The sequence below is a fragment of the Erinaceus europaeus genome, chromosome 10, assembly GCF_950295315.1.
Source record: "Erinaceus europaeus chromosome 10, mEriEur2.1, whole genome shotgun sequence".
Taxonomy (NCBI): Eukaryota; Metazoa; Chordata; class Mammalia; order Eulipotyphla; family Erinaceidae; genus Erinaceus; species Erinaceus europaeus.
The window spans coordinates 121,186,937-121,213,966 of record NC_080171.1 but is presented as its reverse complement, the minus strand read 5'-3'; the positions used below and the strand labels follow the sequence as shown (position 1 = coordinate 121,213,966).

The window sequence follows — 27,030 nt, the reverse complement described above, 5'->3', positions numbered from 1 at the left end:
TATAGTGGGAAAATACACTTAGAGCAATTTTTGTTGCAAGATGCATTGAATATATGTTTTGTTCTTCAATGTTTAGACTTGTTTTTTTTTATTTCTTTATTGGGGAATTAATGTTTTACATTCGACAGTAAATACAATAGTTTGTACCTGCATCACATTCTTCAGTTTTCCATATAGCAATACAACCCCCACGAGGTCCTCTGTCATTCTTCTTGGACCTGTCTTCTCACCACCCACCCCCCAGCCCCAGAGTCTTTTACTTTGGTGCAATACGCCAATTCCAGTTATGGTTCTCCTTGTGTTTGCTCTTCAATGTTTACACTTCTAATTTGTTGCTACACATTATGGCATATGGACATCTGACATCAAAACAGTTGACACAGACTATTGGGCCTTTTTTTTCTTTACAGTATATATATTTTTTCTTTTTGGCTCAGGTTTCTGGAAGAAGGAGATGTGGAAAGTGGTGGTGGTGCCAGTGGCTGTGAGGCTAGCTCTGTCAGCCTGACACACAGCAGAGGCGTCCTGTGTGGGACTCCTTGTGCTCCCACATTCCTGCTGCATTTCCAATCTACATCAACAGATCACGCGGCGCCAATCTCATTTGGCTGCCAGACCAGGAGGATTCTGATGAAGATATTTGCTGCCCTAAGAATGATGGTATGTCTCAGGGGACATGCCAGCCTGCATTCACATCCCCTGCAACTACTGGACAGACATTGTGACCATCTCTCTGGCACGGCAGGCTTACTGGAGGGCTTCCGCTGCTTTTGTGAACACTGCAGCAGTAAACTGAATTTATTCTATCATTCAGATGGAGACACTGACCTTTGTCCTGGAGAGCAGCCTACTTACTTGTATTTTGCTGGGAATTGAGAGGACAGCAAGGCCTGGCTGATGAAAAATGGCCGGGGGTGGTGGTGGTAGAGGGTGTGCCATGCTTTACTGATGAACCCTGGCATCAGCAGTGCCCTGTGTTTCAACAATGGCTTTCACTATATTACATTAAGAATTCCTGGCTTTGAAAGGTGAGCATTAATAGCAGGGTTATTAATGGCAGTTGTGGCTGTGGGAACAGACACTGCAGAGACACCAGCAGGGTCTTGTAACAGCAACTTGGTCTCATTAAACATTAATGGGGCGTACTTGGCCACCGAGCTCTGTGCTTGATTACTGATGGGCTTCCCTTAAGGCTCCTCTAACAGCACATGGTTCAACTATAAAATGTGTTTATTTTGAAGTTCTTTGAAAAGCAATTCAAGGCAGTTCCAAAGACTCACTATAAATACTCAGAGAAGCAGAAATTATAAAAAACTGTCTTGAAGTTAATTTATAAGTATTTTATGCAATGTGTTGGTTTTAAAATAATGACTATCAATAGACACTGGCAGCATGCTAGCCATCCGAAATCGCTAGTAACTGGCGATATCTTAGCAAGGAACACATGCTAATGTGATATTAAAGTAGTGTTTCGGAGGGTTCAAAGATCTGTGGGCTTTGCTAATCATAAAGCAATAAAACATGCTCACCTTTACTTTCAAATCAATCGTTATTTTCAAAATATGGTATTTTATACATAGCCACTTTCCAACGATAGAGTAAACCATTGACAGATCACAATGGATATGAATCAGTTCCTACACTCTGCCACCATGACCTACTGCATGCTATAGGCCTCTTGTGGAACATGAAATGCTAGTGTACACACACTTATGACAATGGCGAACAAAGGTAAAATACTGGTTTTTACTTATGCAGCTCAAAGAGCAGTGAGACACACACACACACACTCACACACACTCACACACACACATACACTCACACACACACACACTCACACACACACATACACACACACTCACACACACACTCACACACACTCTCACACACACACTCACACACACACACACACTCTCACACACACTCACACACACACTCACTCACTCACACACACTCACACACACACCCACACACACACTCACTCACACACACACTCTTACACACACTCACACACACACTCACACACACTCACACACACACTCACACACACATTCACACACACACTCACACACACACTCACACACACACTCACACTCGCACACACACTCACACACACACTCACACACACACACTCACACACACACACACTCACACACACACTCACACACACACACTCACACACACTCACACTCACACACTCACACACACACTCACACATACACACACTCACACACACACTCTCACACACTCACACACACTCACACACACAGACACTCACACTCACACACACACTCACACACACACACTCACACATACACACACTCACACACACACTCTCACACACTCACACACACTAACACACACTAACACTCACACACACACTCACACACACACTCACACACACACTCACACATACACACACTCACACACACACTCTCACACACTCACACACACTCACACACTCACACTCACACACACACTCACACACACACTCACACACACACACACACTCACACACACTCACACACACACTCACACACACACTAACACACACACACACATACACACACTCACACACACACTCACACACACACTCACACACACTCACACACTCACACACACACTCACACACACACTCACACACACACACTCACTCACACACACACTCACACACACTCACACACACACACACACACACACACACACACACACGTTTCCTACCTAAGTTTGTTGTAAGGTGAAAGAACAACTCAGCATATGCTTTGCAAATACCTGGGTTTTTTCTTTTTTTCACTCTGACAATAAGGAATTTTCAGTCTTAAGAATCAGTGATTAACTAGGTTCATGAGCATAAATAATTCTGACATTTTATATTTTAGAGAAAAAAATAAATCCACAAACTAGAAACTGTATCACAATGGTCTGAAATTGAGTTTGCAAACTGAATGTTACAGACTTCTAAGCTGACACCAATGGGTGAGGCAGAAACCCTTCATGATTCAGACAATTCCAACAGAAAGTTCTATCTTTCCTTCCCCTCTCCCTCCCTCTCTCTCTCTCCTCTCTTCTCCCTCTCCCTCTTTCTTTTTCTCTCTCTCCCATTCTGCAACTATGTAAGTCTTCTTCCCTTGCTCTCTTTTCTGGGATTACCATGTGAGCAGCATGTAAGCCAGCTCTCAGTCTTTTCCTTTCTTTCTTTTTCTCTACCTTTTTCTCTCTTTCCCTACATGTTTTTTTTTTCAATAAAAGTTAAATTTACCTGAAAATAAAAGTTCTGTCATTTTATATTCCCCATAACAAATTTAATCTTTAGAACAACTTTAACGTTGGTACACAGGATCATCAACCTGTCCTTGTTTATTATGTTTTCCTACTTTCATATTGTATAGAGTTTTTATATGTTCCCAGTTAGTGCTGTGTGTGTGTGTCAGTGATTTCATGGTGGTTTATAGTATAAGACAACAGGAGTATAATCTCACACCATTCCTATTATCAAAGTTCTGTGCCCCACCCCTCTCCAATACTCACTGCCATAGTTCTCCCAAGGTCATAGATATGAGTTGACTATATATATTTTCTCAAGTTCCTGTGCTTCAGTTCTCTTATGTTCCACAAGAGTGAAATCAACCCATAGTTGTCCTTCATTTACTTCCTTACCTCTTGATCATAGTCATTGCTAGTGCTACACATTTAGTCTCAAAGGACACATTATTGTCTTCTTTTTTTTTTTTTAACTGTTGAGTAGGACTTCATGGAATACATGTCTCATAACTTTTGTTTTTTAATTTATAAGACTTAAATTACTCATTTTATATTCCATTGCTAAAGGCCCCCCTCCTTAACTCTTAAGTATTCCTTATAGGGTTCCCCCTATATATATATTTTTTAAATTCAGGAACATGAAAAGCCACACACCAGAGAAGCACTTGGGCCATCTGTGTGCAGGAGTCTGACCCCATGTGGATGGAAGCTGAGGCCATTATTTTTTTAACAGCTGAGGCCCTGTCTTCACTTCCTTTCTAGGCCACACCCACACCTGTTATAACTGCTGAGGCCCTGTCTTCACTTCCTTTCTAACCCACACCCACACCTGTTATAACTGCTGAGGCCCTGTCTTCACTTCCTTTCTAACCCACACCCACACCCACACCTGTTATAACTGCTGAGGCCCTGTCTTCACTTCCTTTCTAGGCCACACCCACACCTGTTATAACTGCTGAGGCCCTGTCTTCACTTCCTTTCTAACCCACACCCACACCTGTTATAACTGCTGAGGCCCTGTCTTCACTTCCTTTCTAGGCCACACCCACACCTGTTATAACTGCTGAGGCCATGTCTTCACTTCCTTTCTAACCCACACCCACACCTATTATAATTTCCAGGTGTCCTTCCTTAATCCTCTTTGCGCTCTGAGAAGGGAGATAGCGCCTGGCTTCCTCGGGTGTTCTTCATATTCTCTTCTCTCTCAGTGACGGTGCAAACACACGGATCCTGGTCACAAGAGTTCCACGTCCTTGTGGAATGAGGGCTCAGAGCCTTCTAGTCATCTGCCTCTAACATTTCCCCCTCTGGGAGTATGAACCAAATTTTTCTTGGGGTGCAGAAGAATTCTGGCTCCTGACTTCTGTAATTGCTTCTTCACGGGACACGGATGCTGGCTAGTTGATCCAAACCCCAGCCTGTGTCTATCTTTCCAGAGTAGGGTAGGGCTCTGGAGAGGAATGGATCTGGGACATATTCACAAGGTCATCTGCTTAGGGAGGATAGGCTGAGATGGTGGTAGCATCTAGGACACGGTAGGGGCTGGGGGTAGAATTATGTTTCTTGTTATTTCCTTGAGCTGTTTGTACAGTTCATGTGGTGTGTATAAGGGCCTCTTGGCTGACTTTCAGCCTGTATCCACACCTCAGGGACTCATCTTGAAGTGGTCGCTCTCTCCTGTTTGCTTGGAGAAGCAGGGTTTCCTTTCCCATGTAGCCACCAGCACCTAGAGGTCTGTCTATCTTCCTGTACGTCTGCCTTAGTGCCAGGGCAGACCACTCAGCTTCTCTGTTTGCTATTTTACTCGTTACTGTGGCACATCCTTGCCAGGACTTCAGTGCCCTGGCTTTCCTGAGGTCATGGGCTAAGAGTCTGTGGGTTCCCCTCTCTCCTCACAGACAGCACTGGCTGCTGCTGCACAGAGCCAAAACGGTGCGGGCAGCTGCTGGCCCTCTCAATTCTGTTTGGTTTCAATCCTGTGCCTGATTCACTCCCTGATCACAAATGGGTGCCTACCAGAGGCTGCATGGCTTCTACAGATGTTTTAGCTATAGTATGATCAGTTTTGCTAAGTTGAAAAGTTTTCAACTCTTGTTTTTTGGGGGAGCAACTCTGTGTCCATTGTTACTCTCTGGTCACACCACCAGGGTTAACTGCTGGTGCTCAGTGCCAGCACTATGAATCCACAGCTCCTGGTGATCATTCCCTCCCCCCTTTTTTTTTTTTTTTCTATTTTTACTTGATAGGACGGAGAGAAACTGATAGAGAAGAAGAGAGACATCTGCAGACCTGCTCCACCATTTGTGAAGATTCCTCACTGCAGGTGGGGAGTGGGGGCTTGAACCCAGATCCTTGTACATGGTGATGTGTGTGCTTAAGCAAGTGTGTCCCCCTCCCCGGTCCCCTCATACAAATGTTTCTAGAAATTCTGATACCTGGGAGCCGGTGTTTTGTACTTCATACACTTCTCTGCTGTTTGAGCAGCATGCTGGCAAACACACCAGCTCTCCTCTGATGCTGCTTGTAAAGCCTCGCTACTTCTGCCCTCTCTTGGAGACACTGACTTGGTGCTCTTGTGTGGTCACCCTTTCTTGCTGACAAAAACCTCTCCAGCAAAGATTTTGGGAGTTGGTCTTTACAGCATTAAGCTTCTTAATGAGAAGTAGTGGGCTGAGAGACCTGACTTGGCCTCAGCTTCACACTGACCTTTCTGGCAGACAATGTCCCATGTGTTACAGCCTCCCAGTGAACGCCTGGCCACATGCGGTTGTGTCTCAGGGACAGCTCCGCTGCTGTAAGACTTGCATTCAAGGGAGTCGGGCTGTAGCGCAGTGGGTTAAGCGCAGGTGGCACGAAGCGAAAGGACCAGAGTAAGGATCCCGGTTCGAGCCCCCGGCTCCCCACCTGCAGGGGAGTCACTTCCCAGGCGGTGAAGCAGGTCTGCAGGTGTCTGTCTTTCTCTCCCCCTCTCTGTCTTCCCCTCCTCTCTCCATTTCTCTCTGTCCTATCCAACAACAACAACAATGACTACAACAATAAAACAGCAAGGGCAACAAAAGGGAATAAATAAATAAATATTAAAAAAAAAAGACTTGCATTCAACTCCAGGTCTCATCATACTTAGCTGTGGGACCATGGACATGGGACATTCCATTACTGCTCTTTTATCTGTAAAATGGAGTGAGAAGCAGTCATCTCAACACAGAATCAAGGCTTCACTGGACTGCCCTTGTAAATGATCTCTCGTATTGATGTAGCAATTCTATTTTCTCCTAAAGACACTCTTTTTGCAGCTGCTTGAAGTTTGTATGTTTTCCGTATGATAGAGCTTACACTAGATTAAAGCAGAACGTTGATGTTCAAATTTTCTTACCCTGTGTTTAGAGATTTTTCTTTAGAGACTGGATACATACCATAATCTTACTGTCAGCTAATAGAAATACCTCACGTATCGAACTTCTCTCCACTCCCTCTCTTCTACTGACCTCGCCATAATGCCCCCTCATTCACCTGTTCAGACACACTCACATTGCTGATGTGTCTCCTGCACATCCCTCCACACCCTACCCCCACCCTCACATCCTCTCCGCAAAGGGTTTCTCCCTGACCTCCTGGAACCCCGCTTGCTCTCCCTGGCACTTATCTCAGCTTTAACCTTGAGTGGTTAAATGATAGGAGTTATTAACCAAACCATCCAAGTCCAACTCTTCTCCCCTTCCCTGTGGTTCTTCTTGTGCTAGGACAGACACTGGACACATCAAGTGCCTTGCTGAATGAACAAATAACAAGCGGCTGACTCTGACCCCAGAGAAACGGTCTGTAGCAATGCCTCTGGACACCGGCATGGATGTGGAGTTGGCACCAATGCGCAGGTTCCTCAGTTTCCTTCCTGGTTGGAGCGTTTCCTTCATCTTACTTACATGTCATCCCTTCTGGCTCCACTGGAAGTCACTAAGATATTGTACTTTGAAAGCACACCGATTTCAGAATTCTTTCCATGGACTTTGACTTTCTACTTTAAGAATCCACGAAGCAATGTGACCAGACACTTCCCTCTACTCTTGGGGCAGCTCAAACTGCACAGGCTTTCTAATGTCAGTAACGGTTTTTTGCCGGGATAGCCTGAGGGTGCTTCTTCCCGAGCTAGTGCTCTCTGGCTTGGAGAGAACTCAACTGGAGCCGATCTAGGCTGCTGCGTGGGAGAGGGATCAGGAGCTCGTGCCGCACTAACTTCGCCGGAGATACACTCTGGAACTCTCGGAGCCGGAAAGCAATTTCCAAGTGTGTTTAATCAGAAGAGCAGCTGTTTTTATACTCTCCAAGTAGGGTGGAAACAGGATGTGACATAGAGAGGGTGGAGCGAAAAGTGACTGGTGGAAGATCAGGGTGTGACAAGGAGAGGGGGTGGAGCAGGTGAAAATTCTACCACTAAACCACCAATGCCCTGGAGGGAGTGTGGTGCTTTATGTAAATGTAGAAGTGATTTATGTAAATAAACCAAAGCTTTGAATGGGATCAAATCAATCCCTATATAGGCATATGGTTAAGCAGAAGCCGGGGGAGCTGGCATGCTACCCAACAGTTTTTATCATCTCAAGATAAAGCTCACAGAAATGCCATTTCTACCGTTTCACATACTCCAACTCTAAGGATCTGTCCACCGTTATTTCAAGAGGTTTTAACCTTTGGAGAGCTGGAACTCCCAACGACATGTTTCTAACATTTTGGCATTTCTTTGAAGATTGATTTCTACTGCTGGTACCAATATTCATTTCACCTTCACCTAACTGCCTCTCAAGTTGCTAAGCTTAATGTCTGTCAAGCACATGGGATAGAGGCGCAAACCTCCAGGCAGTTCAATCCAGATGCTGATGCCACCAGAACCACTTTCTTGGGTAGTTTCCCATGTTGGGAACTAAGGGTGGGAAGTAAGATGCAGAGTTTTATGGGGTGTTGATATAGCAGTCTTTCAGGAAACTCTTTTTCCCACTAGGGCTTCACTGGGGTCTCACACCTACATGATTCCATGGCATACTCTCCACCCCCACCCCTGCCCATTTCTTTCCAGATAGAGGGTAAGAGACAAATAGGGAGAGAGACACAGAGAGAGAAGGAGAGACACTACAACACTGTTTGACCATCTGTGAAACTTCCCTTCTGGGTGGTGCTTTTGTGCAGTGCCCAGAAACTTGAACCTGGGTCCTCACACAAAGACAGGTGTGTACTCTGCTGGGCAAGCTACCTCCCAGTCCCCCAGGATACATTCCTGGTTTTCACAAACAAACAACAAACAAACAAAAAAACCCAGCAATTTTTTGGGGGGGTCATCACCAGGGCTTTTTCACTACTCCAGTCTAGATTTTTTTCGGCCAAAGAGAAACAAACAGAGTGACAGGGAAAACGTAAAGACACCATGACACAAAAACCTAGTACGTGACACTAGGTGTAAACCTGGGTCAGACTTCAGTTAAAGCAGACACCCTTTAAGGAAGCTACCTTGCCTGTCCCAAACAGTAAAATGTTTAAGTGAGGATTCCTGTGGCAACATCAGACTTCATAACCTCTATGTCCTCAGAAGAGAATAAGAAGCTTTCTATGTTGGATATGACCATAAAGAGAAGAAACGAACACGCCCCTCCCCCAATAGATTTAGTCCAACATAGCTCATCTGCTGACAGGCATCATAAGGAAAGGTTGCCCAAAGATGCATCGATAGTAGGTGGTGGGGCTAGACATAGGATTTGCTGACACTCAGGAAAGGATCTTGCAGGAGACACAGGTGACTAAACTTCTATCCAGGCCTTTTCTCTGCATACGGCAACTTCACCTTTCTATTTTAAACACACCAATATTAACCATGAAAGTAACTGCTGTTGCAAATGGCCAGGAGGTGATTACCTGAAGGTGTATTTACCAGCAAGATGAAAATCAATGCAGTGCTGCAGGACAGCATTCCTTTCCTTTATTTTTCATTAAAGCATGGCTTTAGGTAGATATGTTCCTATTTCTTTAATATACAAGGAATTTCGGCTGTAAAATTCATTAATGGCAAGACAGCAATTCTGTCATCTCTCTGAGGAGAAATTTCTAGCCATGCAGAAAGGCATTCTTCTTAAGAGAGTCTGTCAGCAAAAAGAATAAGGATGTCAGATACTGAAATGGCTTTTGAATTCACCCTGCAAAGCCCTCTCTCTATTCAACACACAGTACCCCCCCAAAATTATTGCAGAAGTAAAGCTGATTTTTATGTTTAAGAGAGAGCTTTGTTAATGGTCAGAGAAGAAGGGGAAAGACAGACACCTGCAGACCTGCTTCACCACTTGTGAAGTGAACCCCCCACCCTGCGCAGGTGGGGAGCCAGGGGAACGAACCAGGATCCTTGCACTGGTCCTTACACTTTGCACTATGTGCACTTAGCCCAGTGCATTACCGCCCGGACCCCTACTGCCTGGGCCTCAACTCAGTTATTTTAAGAGGAAGAGGAAGGGCCTCCACCTGACAGGTTAAGTCCAAGTTGTTCAGTCCCATTAGGCAGCGGCTTGAGGGCTGAAGTTAACATCAGGTGCCCTGGACTTTTCCGGTAAAACCTTTCATTCATTAAACCTCACAGCCAGTCAGTCCCCACAGTGGGTCATGTGGAAACAGTGTGCGACAGGAAAAGTATTTGAACTGATGACGAAAACAAAAATGATGTGACCCTTGGACAAGTCTCAATCCTGCATCTCAATCTGCTCAACCACGAAGTGGAAACTGAAGTGCTGGAGAAGGGGCAATGGTGCTTCCCCAGAGCCCCACCCCACTAGGGAAAGAGAGACAGGCTGGGAGTATGGATCCACCTGTCAGCACCCATGTTCAGCAGGGAAGCAGTTACAGAAGCCAGACCTCCCACCTTCTGCATCCCACAATGACCCTGAGTCCATGCTCCCAGAGGGATAAAGAATAGGAAAGCTATCAGGGGAGGGGATGGGATATGGAGACCGGGTGGTGGCAATTTTGTGGAGTTGTATCCCTCCTATCCTACGGTTCTGTTAATGCCTCCTTTCTTAAATAAATTAAAAAAAAAAGAAAGAAAAGAAGGGGAAATGGGTCAATCAACACGGATCTGCTCTGTGATCTGAGGAGCAGAGGAGTTATAATTTGATGCTTTTAAAAAGTGGAATTTTCATGGTTATGGAATAAGACAAAGGCGATGAATGAGCACCCATCAATACTGGGGGCGGGGATGTTTTTTTCAGCAAACCAAATGGCACTTGGTGTTTAAAGGCAAGGGGATGTTGATGCCAATCAAACATAGTTAAACCTCAAGACATCATGTGACTTGCAAGACGCTGGTCACAAAAGACTCTGTTGTGACTCCACAAAGTATCAGAATAGCAAATCCATTTGTGGGGAAGATATTTTAAGACTCAGAACCTGGGTTGAGTACTGAGTAGGGGTACAGTTTCCTTTTTGTATTATTATTATTTTATTGTTTTGCTTTACTGGAGGGAGAGGTTAATGGTATTTAGTCCAGGCTCAAGCATAGCCTAAAATCTCCCCTTGATAGAAGTACAGGAGACACACTAAGACCCCAATGTTCCTTCATCCTGTATCTTCCCCTCTTTCCCCAGAGTCATTAGCTTTGGTGTAATATGAATTTGTTTTTTAAACAGAGTTGAGAGTTAGAGATAGAGAATGAAAGAGAGAAAGAAGGAATCAACACTCCTGAAGCTTTCTGGCGGGGTATTTTTTTTAAACCACCTTTCTAATGGAAAATGAAAGAAAAAAATGTAACCTAGAATCACTAGGTGACCTTACCTTCTTCTTTTTAGTTTAGCATTTAGTTATTTTAAACACTTTCTATTTATTTTCCTATGATCATTTTATAATCTGTTTTTTTTTTTTCTGCACAGCAAAAACACTAGAGGCTTATCCATCAAAATTTGAAAGAAAATGACATAATTTACAACTATTCAACAAAGGAAAACACATTAATGTAGAGAAACATGGGAAATGAGTGACTGGGAGAGAGCCATGTACATGGTAGAAGTCGCCGTCATCTTTGTTGACAAATGGTCTACAACAGAAATGATACAGGAGGTACCCCACAAGGCAACGGTAACCACAGCAACCAGAAGAGATGCAACACACTCAGAGTGACTCAACCAAATACCTAATTGATACACTAAACATATTTCAGGTATATTTTTCTAGGATGCTGAGGTATTTTGTGTGCTTAGTTTGTGTAAAAATTAGTCCCTTCAGTTTTCTTTAGTTTAAGAAGAGGAGGAAATATTTCCTGTCTCCTAACTAATGGATCAAAGCAGCATGATTTAAAAATAATAATAATAACCTACATGCACTGCCAGCAACCATGCTCATTTCCTACGAGGAACAATTGCTTTAGGTCTAAAGAATTTCAGTTCAGAAATCTATCCTGACAAATGCCTAGTGATACAGCTAACAGTTGTGGACATAGATTTGAGATATTACATTTCATTCTGTAACCATAAGAATGCTTTGTATTACTATGTAAGTGTATCTTCTCTCTCTCTCCCTACCTTCCTCTGTAAAAATAGAATATAAAAATTTCAGAGCTGCCTGGGTACACAAGCACAGGACAATTCTGTGCTAAAGGTTTTTAGGGGAAGCAATTCTACTCTGCAATTCTTTCAACTGCCCAGCATCTTCAGGTATTCTGATTCTTCTATATCTTTGAGAATAATCTCTGAATGATTAATCATTGGCTATATATTAACAGAGTATAAGTCCCAGGTTTAGAAAATCTTTTTCATATAAAACAGACTTACTCTTCCTAAGAAGACTGTGTAATGGCAACCCATTTTCCCTGTGTTTCTGGTACTTATCAAAGCAAACAGCGTCTTAAATCAGTGACTAACAGGAGAGGGACAGGGACTTCTTGGAGAGACAAAGAGATCTCCAAAGTATATTTGGTCCTGGGTACATCGGAAAAGGAATGGCTCTTTATTGTCATCTGGGCAACTTTCCTTTAAACATTGGTATTTGACGCCAGGAAAGACAAGTTGACATTATGACGGTTAATTTAAAAAGATGAGAACTGTCTTGCTTTGGGCCAACCCTTTTCCCATACTCCCTCACACATTTCATATTCATGCAAAGAAGTGAAGAAGGGCGATGTCCACATTGTCTGATCTGGCCCTATGAAGAAGGTACAGTTAGTATAGGCTTCAGATCAAACTGATGGGGTTTACAGTTAGCAATATTTATATATTTTACCTACTTTTCCTATATTTGGGAGCTACTCTCTGCCCAGATCCAGCTTTCTCATCCTATTTCCAACTTTGACACCATCTCCCTAGACAGTACCTTTGGTCCACCTGCATGTTAGCTGTCAGTCTCAGGCAAGAACTAGGAAAGTCATGGGCCCCTTGGAATAGACCGAAAATAGACCTACTAGCTTTTTCCAAAATGGAGACCCCAAAATTCATGTGCTATATTCTTGCTTTTAGGTTCCTGTTTATTAAACAATTTGTTCTTCTTTATTTCTTAATGCTTTTCAGACACCAAGTTGCCAACCTGACTTCCCTGGGCAGATGCCCCCACCAATGTGTCCTGGAACCCCATCTCTCCAGAGCCCTGCCCCACTAGAGAAAGAAAGAGACAGGCTGGGGGTGTGGATCCACCAATGTCCATGTCCAGCAGAGAAGCAATTACAGAAGCCAGACCTTCCATCTTCTGCACCCCATAATGATCCTGGGTCCATACTCTCAGAGGGATAAAAAATAGGAAAACTTCCAATGGACGGGATGGGATGCAGAACTCTGGTGGTATGAATCATACACGTCTTGTTTTATGGTCTTGTCAATCATTAAATCATGAAAAGAAAAATGTGAACTTAGTGGGAATGTCTATTTGCTTGCTCCCCTCAGGACAATGAAGCTAGAATCTGAGTTCCGTGACTTCATTCTTTGACCAAGAGAAAAAATCCTATGCAGTGTTAGAATATGACACACTAAGGCTATTCCAGAAAGAAGAAAGTTTGGTTTTCTTGACTCTGTTCACTCTTCTACAACTCTCAACAGTGAGCAAGCTGAGGACCCTTAGTTTCAAGAGTGATGTCTGACCACTGTGTCCATCACAAGTATTAAGGGGTCAACTCAGCGGGCTGCTGTAGCAGGTGGGGCTGCATCCTGCTATCACCAGAGACGATGGCAGTGTGGAGGAGAGGATGTGCCTGTCAGAGGCAGACTCCAGTTCGAGAGGGTTATTTGTGGAGAACTTTGAAGATGCTTACGGCACGGCTGCCCACATGGCACCAGACTTGTTGCTGTATAGAATTTAGTTTTCAGAGTTGTCAGTTCCTCAAGCCTTATAACTAAATATACATATCTACTGATTAAACGGATTTATTTTTTACTCAGAACTCTTTTTCTTCTTGCACTCTAACTTGGCCATTCGATAGTTCAAAATAGTTTGTCAATAGTGTTTAAATTTTCCAAAATTCCTAAGCTATAAATCAGATCTTGATTTGAACAAGAAAACACTTTTTCTCATGCTCCTAGCACTCTACAGGAAGAGTCTCCATGGAGAGGAGAGTTTGGCGATACTTGGAAAACTAATACAGAATACAATGAAAACCAAGTCAAAAGAAAAAAGGAAAGAAGCTCAAGATTCTCTAGAGTGTAGGCTGAGGCATATAAATTCCTCTGCTCAGTTCCAAGAACTTTCCTCTTGCTCAGAAGCTTAGAGGCTGTGCAATGAGGCTTTCAAGAGGACTGTGAGTGTAGGTGTTTCTGGCAAGGAAACACATCATTCAAATCTCAGCACCTTGAAAATCTCTATCTAATCTCAGCTGATCTCTACCTTGGGATAAAGTGCTCTGCTATTTATTATTTTTTCAAAAGACAACCAAGACTAATAAATCTCATTTTTAATGAAAAATTGTATTCTATTCTATCCTGAAAGCTCATATTATTAATATTTTAACTGACACATGTGAAGGAAGTAGTCGAGGCACTGATAAACAGGCTGTCTCCAGGTCTTGGCTATTACAAATAATGCTGCAGTGTTTTCACTTTCTTCAACAAACATAAAGAAAAGTTGAATCATGAAAAAAAAAAAGGAAAAGAGGTCAATTAGAGTGCATGACAACTTATCTTTATATGAAGAAAATAGAAAGTACAAGGTAGGAGTAAAAGACAAAAGCACATAAAATTATTGGCAAGATATGACAATATCTTGCCAATGTAGTGATTATTTATAGGGACAGAGAATAGTCATTGAACTCTTAGTTTTTTTTTTGTTTTTTTTTTACCAGAGCACTACTCAGCTCTGTCTTATGGTGGTGGTGCGGGGGAATTGAACCTGGAACGTTGGAGTCTCTTTGTATAGCCATTATGCTATCTACCCACTCACCCCTGCTCTCTTGTTGTTTGATGGTGCCAGAGACAGACATAAGCATTTGCAATACTGATAAACCACCTCCTTCATCCAATTTTGTTGTCTCTCTCTGTATCTAAAATACAGAGAGAGAAAGAGAGAGAGAAAGGGAGAGAGAAAAGGAGAGAGACACCAAGACACTACTTCACCATGCATGCAGCAACACTGATTTTCTGTCTCTGGTGTTGCCACGTGGTAACAGGGATCAAACCTGTGTTTTCATGGAAAGCCTGAGTTTTGCCCTCAAGCCACCCTGTGTATCCCTTGTATGCCTATGTTAGGAGTATACGCAGCTACAAGTACTTTAAAGGCAAGTTAGCAATAACACTCCTATTTTAAATACGTGCTTCTCAATCTATCCATTTCACTCTCAATTCCTATAAACATCCACATACAATTGTACAAAATCTGTTCCCTTTTTTAATGTAAAGGCAATAAGTAATAATGATGTTGTCCCATGAGCATGTGAGTAAATATATTATAATAGAATATCCCAGATATATACCTTATAGTTACTAATAAGAATATGGTGAAACATATAGCCCCAGTGATAATGGTGTGATTTTTACACACTAAACTTAATCTTCCATAAAATGAATGACAAGTAAACTCTTACATAATTCAGACAATGGTTTTGCAAGCCATATTCTTAACTAATAACAATGTTCATTAGTGCGCTTTATTTGAGTATAGAAATAGATAATTTGACTCAAAAACAGGGAATAAAGAAAAGTAATTGAATGAATATAAAAGGGGTTTGAAAACAGCAACAGTAACTTTGAAAAAGTTGGAGAAAATGTATATTGAAGCATGTACTTCCAAAATGAAGGGAAACAAAGAAAATGATGCATAAAGCTTATAAAAGCAAACTCCACTACTTGTAGGTAGGATCTCATGAAAAGAGAAGAGAGGATAGAGAATGGTACACAGGAGATAGCACAGTGTATCAGAGCACTGGATTTGCATGCCTGAGGTCTTACAGGTCCCAGCTTTAATACCAGGTATCATCACCATACGCTAGGGTTAAACAGTGATTTGGTCTCTCTTTTGCTTGATCCAAAAAAAAAAAAAACCTTTAAAATATAAAGAAGATTTAAAGGGATTTCTAAAGAAATCTAAACTGGACTCATATGCTTAAGAAGCACTCCAAATATCTTAAAGACAAACTGAATTGCATGGAAGTATTCCACAATAAAACTACTTGTTAATAAAGATAATGGGAAATTCTTACAAGCAGTCAGATAAAAAAAAAAGACATACTTCAAGACACACTCCCTTCAAAGGAGATATAAACAAAAAGTTACAACTAGAACTTGTGAAGAAGAATCATGAAAATCAAGTCGGGGGAAAAAGACATTTTACGAGAGGATACACAAATAGTTAACAGACATGAGAATGTATGCCAGCGTATTAGTACTCAGTGCACTGAAAACATAATTTAATACACTCACAATTTCAAGGACTGGTTAAGAAGACTAATACAGCTAGTAAGTACAGAGAGTCCACTCAATTTCCAAAGTTTGAGGAATGCACTGTTAAAACCACTTTGTACCTAAATTCCTAGCTTCTTTCCACACAAAGATGCCTAGTTTCACCGTCTCTATTCCTACCTTTGGGTTCCTGTTTATTGAACAATTTTCTTGATATCTTACCACCTTTCACCCACCACGTTGCAGATGCTACCATGATGCCATCCTGACCTCCCCAGGCAGATAACCTCATCAATATGTCCTGGAATCTCATCTCCCTAGAGCTCTACTCCACTAGGGAAAGACAGAAACAGGCTGGGGTATGGATCCAACTGTCAATGTCTATGTCCAACTCCCACCTTCTGCACCCCATAAAGAGTTTTGGTCCTTACTCCCAGAGGAATAAAGAATAGGAAATCTTCCAATGGAGGAGATGGGACATGGAACTCTGGTGGTGGGAACAGTGTGGAATTGTACCCCTGTGATGTTACAATCTTGTTAATCATTATTAAATCATTAATAAAAAATACTTTGTGAAAATGTTTGACAACACCTCTTACAGTTGAAACTAGACAAACCCAGAAATCCTTTTTTCAGTGGTAATTCTTTTTAAAAATTAAAATTGTTTTTTTTATATTTTTATATTACAGAATTACATGTCGACGGGGGTTTGAATCCACACCATTCCCACCACCAGAGTTCTGAATCTTCACTCTCCCCACTGTAATCCACCACAGTTCCCCTAAAGTTGTAGACATGGGCCAACCATCTTCTCTACAACTATCTGTCCACATTTATACAAAGTTGCCCCTTCTTTTCCTGAGTCAATCTTCTCTTTCCCTCTAAACCACTCATGACATCATAACTACCTCCATATGTCTCTCTCCTTTTCCTTCTCTCTCTCTGGGTGCTGATGGAGCTGGAGTGCAGAGTCCTCTTATCTTCCTCTTATCACTTTTCCCCCCTGCGGGAGTATGGATCAAGGTTGTTTATGGGGAGAAGAAGGTAGGAGTGCTGGCTTCTGCAGCTGTTTCTGAGCATGGATGTTGACTGGTCGATCCATACCCCCAGCCTGTTTCTATCTTTCCCTAGTGGACCAGAGCACTCTCAGTGATATTTCTTATCTGTATACAAGTAGCTACAAGTCACATACTAGAATGTCTCCATGAGCACCAACTGTCAAAGGGAAAAACTGAACACCACCATCAATAGATAGACTACGATCGATGTCTTCATAAAACTGAATAATAGGGAAAAACTGAACACCACCATCAATAGATAGAATATGATCAATGTCTTCATAAAACTGAATAATATGTGGTAATGAGAATAAGCAAACGATTTGGATGGATCTCCCCAACAGAATGCTAATGAAGAAGTCAGTCAGGGAAGAAAGCATGTTGTATGATTTCATTATGAAGTGAGTGAAACAAGGCCAAAGAAAGAAACAGTGACAAAATGAGAAGAGTGGTTATCCTGGCAGGAGGCGGTAATTGGATGGCAGGAGGTGGGCTTCTGGTCTGCTTCTATGTCTTGACCTAAGCGGTGATTAAGTGGGTGTGATTTCTCAGTCTATTTTGACTCAATTATTATTTAACAAAAGAACCTAGCAGATAGGTTTTTTTGAAAGGTCACCATGATACATCAGCAGGTAGAAAAATCAATTACAAATGATCAAATATAATAAGATTCTAGAGAAGTAAACAACACCCCCAAAAGGTCAATTATTATATCCAAGTTAAATGGATAGGGAGGATTTACTAATGCTGCATCTCTGTTTCATATTTATGTCTTCTACCAGTTACTGCTTTATGCAATTTGGGGGTTCAAATGACCATTAGTCACTCATTTGAGATCTAAAATAATAAATAGCAAAAAGGAAAGTGTTGCTATCTGATATCTCCCAATACTCAAGATGAGACAGTGTCAGTTCTGATAGAACGTCTGTCGGTGGTGCCAAATGGCCAAGTTTCAGCCTTTCTAGTTCCGGGGTCCTCAGGCAAGGCAGAAGAGACAGAATTCAGACTCACAGACCCTTTACAACGTAGGACAAAAGGTTTTGCACAATGTTCATTTCATGGAGGAATTCTGAAAGTAGAATGGAGGCTGCATTTGAAAGATGTGCTTAGATGGAAGCATGCCCATCAGGAGTTTCTCTCTGGAAGATAATCTTATGGTATGGAAGGTGGCTCTGTGGATAAAGTACTGGATTCTCAAGTGGCAGTGCATGAACCAGAGTGATGTTCTGGTTCTCTACTCTCTCTCATTAATAAATAAAAGAGGGAGTCCGGCAGTAGCGCAGTGGGTTAAGTGCACGTGGCGCAAAGCGCAGGGACCGGCGTAAGGATCCCGGTTCGAGCCTCCGGCTCCCCACCTGCAGGGGAGTCGCTTCACACGCGGTGAAGCAGGTCTGCCGGTCTCTCTCTCTCTCTCTCTCTGCCTTCCCCTCCTCTTTCCATTTCTCTGTCCTATCCAACAATGATGACATCAATAACAACAACAATAACTATAACAACAACAAAAAGACAACAAGGGCAACAAAAGGGAAAATAAAATAAATAAAAGATACCTGATCTTTTTAACTGCTATATACTGTGCAACGCAATTTTCTTAGCGACTCATCTGTCCTTGGACATCTGATTTGCTTCCAAGTGTTGGCTATTACAAACTGTGCTGCTATGAACATAGGTGTACACAGATCTCTTCTGATAGGCATTTCTGTTTCCTTTGGTAAGTCCCTAGAAGAGAAATTGCTGGCTCATAGGGTAAATCCAGTTCTAGTGTCCTGAGAAATCTCCAGAATGATCTCCACAAGGGTTGTACCTATTTCTATCCCCATCGGCAGTGCTGCAAAAATATCCCCTTTTTGCCCACAACATCTCCAGAATGTGTTGCTTCTGTCCTTTCTGACATATGCTGCTCTCACAGGGGTAAAGTGGTATCTCATTCTTGTCTTTATTAAAATGATGAAGTCATTTCCTTTGTCTCATCTTGGATGGAGCTTGAAGACATCATGTTAAGCGAAATACGCCAAGAAGGGGAGATACTGAATAATCTCACTGATAGGTGGAACTTAAGAAATAAGGACAGAAAAGCAAATCACAATGCAAAAGTTGGACTGGGTGTGGTGTATGGCTCCAAAGCAAAGGACTTTGGGAAATGAGATAAAGGGAGGAGGCAGAGGGACCCTTAAGGTCCTATTGTATGAGGCACGGGACCACACCCATGTATCAACAACTGACTGCAAACCATTAACCTTCTAAAAGGTTATAAAAAGGAACATATATCTAGTCTTTGTTAAACCACAATTTAAATATTCATACCCTTGTTATTCTGTCATGTCTTCCTGACTTTTCGAATTGATTTGTACCTTTTTTTCCAGTATTTTAAGCTAGTTAAGTTAGAAATGGCTTCCAGGCCCATGCTGGTAGGTCATTCAGCTTTTCTGGCCCCCTCCCCCCATATGCACAGGAGATGCATCTGTTATTAGTACATTTCTTTTTAACTTTTGTCAACCTGTCTCATGTTTGAATATTTGTGTATCCTCTTAGTAATAACCCAGAGGGTTATGGGGTGCCTAATCACATGTGTACAAAGACAATACCTAGTGGAAATGTGCTTTCATTTGTTTCACTAAACTTGGGTTTAACTATGTACTGATCAAAGACAAAAGTCTGAAAAACCACTGTGCAGATACCCAGTTCAGTCCCATGAAAGTGGACTCTTGATGTTGCTAAGTATGTAAATTCTACTGTGAGTGTGTTGCATCTCTTAACAAACACCACGATTACTATTTGCCACATCTTCGGTGTAGCAACTCATTTATTTACTGTGTTCATTTGATTAGTAAGACAAACTCAGACTTCATTTTCTCATTTTTACTGCTAAATATTCTTTTAGATAATGATGCCATGTCAACAAATTCATATTATTAAAAACTAATTCAAAATTTCCATCATGCATTGTTATTTTTCACATGCGACAGCAGGAAAAGCATGCATCTTGAATCACTAATAAGGAAGTTGAAAAGAACAGTAGTCTTTTACATAGTGTAGTGTATCTGTCAGCCATATATATATTGGAAGCTAAATAATTTATAAAATATAAATATTTACGAATAAAAATTAAAAACATGTCAAGGATATGCAAAATAGAGGCTTAATGAGCACATGCACACAGAGTCTAATATCAAATGCTAAACATTTCACTTGATAAGATGGAGAATAAATTTTACCACATTTTCCTTAAAAAAAAAAAAAACTCTAATGAACAAAGATGATGTTATTTAAGCCTGCCTAGGCCAAAATAAATAAATAAATGTTTATAGGTTTATGAAAAATAGAAGGGAAATATTAAATAATCACTTAGTGTCAAAGTAGGAACATAATAGTTCTCATTCTTTTGTCTCCCTGGAGAAAATGAGCTTAATTATAATCATGAACATTAGCCCTAGAGGAGGAAGAAGCACTTTGCTCGACAAAAGGGTGGCACAGAAAGCAGGTGCTAAAGAAACCCTGTCTGTGTTTGTATTGGAGAGGCATCCCTGATGAATCAGCTCCGTCCAAAGCCGCACTACTGGCCCCAGACAGATGTGCTGTGCTGTGCAGGTCACAAGGCGTGGCTCCCCCAGCATTTCCCTATGCATTTACACCCTCCCTCCCCCCCATCTGTTGACATGGACTGCCCAGTGAGGAAACAGAAGGGCTCAAATCGGAGAGAACAATAAACTCAAGAATAATAAAGTCGTATGGTTATAAGCCTTCTAAAGCGCCGCAGAAAAGAACAGTGCACACTGAATAAAAAGGGATTTCATCTTTCACATTATGCAAATGCATTTCTGCTAGCAATATTTTCATTTTTATGAGGATGATCCTCGTTTACGACTTTACTATGTGAACGACAAAATTAACTGTGTATCTGTTTTTTACAGGAACATATACATAGTTACATATACATAGTTACGCTGTGGAGATATTTTCCAGAGGTGTCAAAATATGAATTAAAACAGCGACACATTTTTAGGGCTTCACACACGGCTCCAAAACATGTTGTTTACAGAAAGATGACTCGGTGAAATGGATTAGACCATTTTTACGGAACAGTTTCTAAAATATGCTATTTATTTTATTTAAAGTGAAGTTCAGGTCTGATTCTGTTCCACAGGAAATCGAGTTGGAGGAAGCAGGAAGTGGCACAGTGAAGCCAATCATTTCAAGGCCCTCCATTTTCTGAGGAAAAGATTCTTCCTCCCTTTATCACTGAGATGAGATCAAGAGTTCTAACTATAGCCCAGCCAGGGCCCTGCTTGAAATGAGCAGGGTAACTTTGTTACAGAGACAACAGTCCTTTCTTCAATGACTGTCAGGCACTCTCTCTTTTTTCCTTTCCTAGAAAAACACAATGGATATGTATATATATATATATATATATATATATATATATATATTTTGAGATGAAATACAGTGCTAGCAAATTGTGCTAATCTGTTGCATTTTTACCCAAATCAGTAGGAAACTGACTGATTTTCTTTTAATTTAGAAGATGAATTCCAAGAGATTGGAGGTACATAGATCCAGTATGGCAGAAAACACAAGGGTACTAGTTGGACATTTCTAATGCTCTCATGTTCCCAAAGAAATTCTTTTCATCAATTGAACACAATCAAAGGGAAATTCACTCACTAGCTTGTTATAACTTCAAAAGTCATGGGTGAAATTCTGTCTCTGTTGCCTCCAATTGAGCCTTAGTTGAAAAGAAATGTCATTAACTGAAAACGTCTATTTTCTTTCTAATAATCAAACAATCTCTTTATTTTTAATGGTGTGTGTGTGTGTGTGTGTGTGTGTGTGTGTGTGTGTGTGTGTGTGTGTGTGTGACTGATAAGGAACACTACTGCCCTTTCCCCTAACTTATAAACACTTCGTGTGTGTGTGTGTGTGTGTGTGTGTGTGTGTGTGTGTGTGTGTGTGTGTGACTGATAAGGAACACTACTGCCCTTTCCCCTAACTTATAAACACTTGGGATCTCTTCCATAACAGGGAGAGACTTCCCCAGTGACATATCCATTCTGATAGATTTAGATTTGCCCTGTTATGAGTGAGAAGCAAATTGATTCTAATCTAGTCCATTCAGTTTACCAGTGAGAAAATAAAGATTGAGACAACTGAAGTGACAGAACCTGATACACAGGGAAGGGATGAGACTACCTCTCTAGACATCTAGTCAAGCTCTTCCCAGCATTTCTTGCCAGAAAGGTAAAAAACAAAAAAACAACCCAGAAAACAAATAAGACGGTCTTCACAACAAAAAATATAGTATGTGCTTTTGCTAGTGTTTTTGTTTTACCTCTGAAGAGATTATCCCAGTCAAAATCTTCTTTTCCTTTGATTTTCAAACACTTTGCCTGCTGTACAAGTCTGGGCAAAGAACAGAAATAAAATCTAGATTCATTATCCTGTGAGGTAGGAATAAATCATGACAGCAGCATAAATTTAAATAGAAACCACAGAGTAAACAGGAGTGAATTAGCAGGCATTTTACTTCAAAGAGTTTTGTTAGAAGTTTTCTTCTGTACTTTAGGTTTAAAATATACTATTTTTTTGCAGTAAATTTAACTTTTAAGCCTTGAATTTAAAAGTCTCATTTTTCTCCTTATTCAAGGATAACAAAAAAGTTTCTAAACCTCCCTGAAGAATAGTCTCTTCAGATTCTAAGGAACAGCTGTTAGAGATGATAGGTGACAGTGTGGTAGGTGGGTAAATAGTGATTGTTACTGATGATTTCAGTGCTTATTTTAATCAGAAGATTATAGACATTGTGCTCAAACAACTGTATGAATTATTTTAGTTAAACTGTTGAATGTCAAGGAATTAATTAACTTTTAAAATCTTCCAGTATTCAGTAAGGACTAATTTTGTAATTCCTTCATCATAGAACTTTATTAAAATCTGAGATTCATAGGCTACAACGAATAAGAAACTTTCTACAGTAAAAACCTTGTCTAGTGCTGTGCTAATTAGCTTGTAATTAATCTTAGGTAGACAGAACTTAGAGCCTTGACTAGTTTATCTGTATAATTTTATGACTTTAATGAAAATTATAATGCTGTTTTGCAATATATTGTTATTAAATTTAGACGGCTATTCTCTATCTTTGCTGATAAGACTTTGAATCAGACATGCAAGTGTCAGTTCAATTGCTGTTTTACATACTTTGATGTGATTTTATCTACATGTTCTAGAAACGTAGTTGTCATAGTAGGAAAACATTCTATTTACTAGCAAGATATTCTTCACAACTAAGATGTTTGTTCCTGACCTAGAAAAGCAAGCGATGAGAATGAATTTCTTAGGCCAGTCCTCGCGCTTTGTGCCAGGTTCACTTAACCCACTGCGCTACCACCTGACTCCTGAGAATGAATTCCTATTGAACATCTGTGTTTGAATTTCATTTTATATCTATCTATCTATCTATCTATCTATCTATCTATCTATCTATCTATCCAACTATCTATCCAACTATCTATCTATCTATCTATTTTGTCAGAGCACTGCTCAACTCTGGCTTATGGTAGTGCAGGGAATTGATCCTGGGAGCTTGGAGCCTCAGGCATGAATCTCTTTGCATAACCATTATGCTCTCTATCCCCATTCCATGTTTGAATTTTAAAAGGAGGCTCTAGACAGAAAAATGAAAACTCAAAGTGAAAGCTGGACTGGGTGTGCTGTATTGCATTAAAGCAAAGCACTCTGGGGGAAAAAGAGGAAAGCAGAGTGTGGAGAGGTCCTTGGGGTCTTGGTGCAAGACTGTAGAAAATGATCCAACTTGGGACGAGAGTGTTGTGCAGACACCTGTTACAAGATGAGACACTGTACCCCTGTGTCAGCGATGGTACTTCAAGCCATGACTCCCCCAGTACAATGATAGCTAAAGAAGGTCTACATAGCCACTGTGGAGGGTCCAGGTCCTGGGTAGTTAACCACTGATGGCACAGTGCAGAGACCAATACACTGAGTGCCTCAAAATTTGGGTCCATGTTCTACGTTGATGACCCAAAGTGTATACTTCAACTCCAAAGTGTTGTTTAAAGGTCTCAGCTTCCTACTCTATAAAGTAGAGAAGTACTTGCCTTACATGGTTCTGAACAATTAGTGAAAGAGAATCTTATAAAACAATCTGAAAATGCATCAAGATCACGTGTAAGATGTGGAGGATATTTTCATTATTTCAAATGTGCAATTTTTATGAGTGTCTCTATACTTAGTATTTATCTATATTATTGTAAGAAGTGACAGACTGCTGAACAAAGTCTTAAAGTGAAATGGCATCTGTTGAAGACTGCTTGCTTGTCAACATGGACTGTCAGAGGCAAAAACACAAAATAGTAGTTTTACAAAGAACAAGATGGAAATCAAGAATAGTTTTAACTGTGCTTGCATTTTGGGGAGGAAAATTGTAGATTTCCTCCTAAACGACACAAATTTTATAAATCTGAGTTAACTTTCAAACTAGCTTGAGGTATTCCATGGTATGTGCTGATAAATATCTTAGATCTTTATTACAAAATTAAAAATAGAACTTAGTATGCCCAAGATAACTTGGATAGTGATATGAAAAAGCAATTTAAATGTAAATCAAATAAATGTAGCAAGTAGGTTTTGGAAAGTAAATGTCAGGCAATGATCTCAGTTATAACTTAATGTCATTAATACTTTCAAAATCACTGTGTTTTTAGGCAGATACCCTGGGTCAAATGCTATAAACTGCCCAGTTCAGTTACATATTCTGAGTGAGGTAGAAATTTTCTTGTCTTTTTTTTTTAATACAAACTTATTTTTGGTATTATCTTTATTTATTTATTGCATAGAGACATCCAGAAATTGAGAGGGGAAGGGGTGACAGAGAGGGAGAGAGACAGAGAGATATCTGCAGCCCTGCTTCACCTCTCACAAAGCTTCCCTCTGCAAGGGGGAACCAGGAGTTTCAACCCAGGTCCTTGCTCACTGTAACATGTGCATTCACCACCACCCAGCCCCATGAGGCAGGACTTTGTGAGGACTCTCTCCTAGCATCCTCATTTTGTTTAAACTTACGTAGCTCTCACAAACTCTTTAGAGTGTGTGCAGGATCATTGTTTTATAGGTGCAGAAGTTGAGGCTCAGGAACATCAAACCATTTGCATGCACATTTTGAGAAAAAAAGGGAGTGGACTGTATTGGCAAGAAAGACACTCAGGTCCTTAGATTCCAAATGCAAGACTCTACTCTGTACATCATCTTCCAGTAATACAGGACCGACTGAGCATTTACAGAATGCAGAGGGGGGATGTCACAGGCAGAGTAAGTCAAGAGTGTCCTTGGAGGGAAGGTGTGAGCAGGTGGTAGGTTATTTGGAGAACTCTGCAGAGATAGGCACAGAACTATCAGGTGGACGACTGATGAGTTTGTGAAGATCTAAGGAATTAGTGTGAGACAGAAGCAGGAGTGAGAATCAAATGGATGTAAATGAAAAAGGAGGGGAAATGTGTTTGGAGGACATAAGTAAACGTTATCTGACTAAACTGACTGAAGCATCTGCATTGCACAAGGAAAAGACAGGATCAAATGTCAGTCCTGAGGAAAGCTGTGAGGAGAATTTTTACCCTCAAATCTTGGAACTTGGTCTTGTTGGCAGTGAAATAAGCCATCAAAGCAGTGCATCTTGGATGAATCCCGGTTTATACGGTTGTGGGAAAAGCCAGAGGATGATGGACATACATTAAGCCAATGTATGTCAAAGGGCCTTATGTATTTGCATTTTCACTACAAAAGGTAACTTCAATAAAATCGCCAGGTACTAGAACTCTCCCCTACGAGTTCTTCTGGACTCCTAGTGCATACATGTTATACAGTATCATACCTGGTTACCCTAAAACTTCAATTTTTAATGAGCAATATGCTGTAGTCACAAATGGACTCAACTGTCTTGTCTTCTGGTTCTTTCTCCAGAGAGGCACACGTGACATGCAGACATTCTACTTCTGTGGGTGAAATGGGACGCGCCTCAGCTATTACTGTTTCCCACTTACCTTTTCCCTGAGGTATTATTCTACTTCCATTCGAAAAAGGGGACCTCTAACTTCTCTGACCCCTCTGTCTGGGCTTCATTCTTTTTAACAAGACATTATTAGTGACTACCGTTCCTGGGCCCAGGAAATGTTGGGTCTTCAACTAGAGGAATACTATAAGGAAGGTAACATTAACCTTATATTTATATGCCCCAAAAGACAAGGGCACTCACTGTCTTGTACACCATCACGAAAAAATATAGATGATTCAAACAAAAGAGCCAGAATTTGAGGTTGTCTCAAGCTATTATAAATTTATCCAAACATCTTCTAGAAGAAGAATTGGCAAAACTGTGTCAAATATCACCCTTTTCCTATAGAATATAGTCAAACCCATCCATTCACTTTTTAAAAAATATTTATTTATTTATTTCCTTTTTGTTGTCCTTGTTTTTTTTTTGTAGTTATTATTGTTGTTGTTATTGATGTCATCGTTGTTGGATAGGACAGAGAGAAATGGAGACAGGAGGGGCAGACAGAGAGGGGGAGAGGAAGACAGACACCTGCAGACCTGCTTCACCACCTGTGAAGTGACTCCCCTGTAGGTGGGGAGCTGGGGGTTTGAACCAGGGTCCTTTTGCTGGTCCTTGCGCTTTGCACCACGTGCGCTTAACCCACTGCACTACCACCTGCTACCCCTTTCACTTAAAATTTTTTTTTGCTATTTATTTATTTCCTTTTGTTGGCCTTGTTGTTTTTATTGTTGTTGGATAGGACAGAGAGAAAGAAGTGAGTTTGAATCAGTCCTCAAAACAGGTTTTACCAAGGGAGGTATAGAGAGGGGTGTTACAAAAA

General features: G+C 41.0%; 1 protein-coding gene across 1 annotated transcript in view; it reads right to left on the bottom strand.

Moving 5' to 3' along the window:
- Positions 1 to 27,030, bottom strand: part of L3MBTL4 (L3MBTL histone methyl-lysine binding protein 4) — a 272,867-nt gene that overhangs the window by 79,968 nt on the left and 165,869 nt on the right. Inside the window, 1 exon segment of the mRNA XM_060200807.1 lies at positions 22,476 to 22,546. Within this exon segment, the coding sequence (XP_060056790.1) occupies positions 22,476 to 22,546 (71 nt within the window).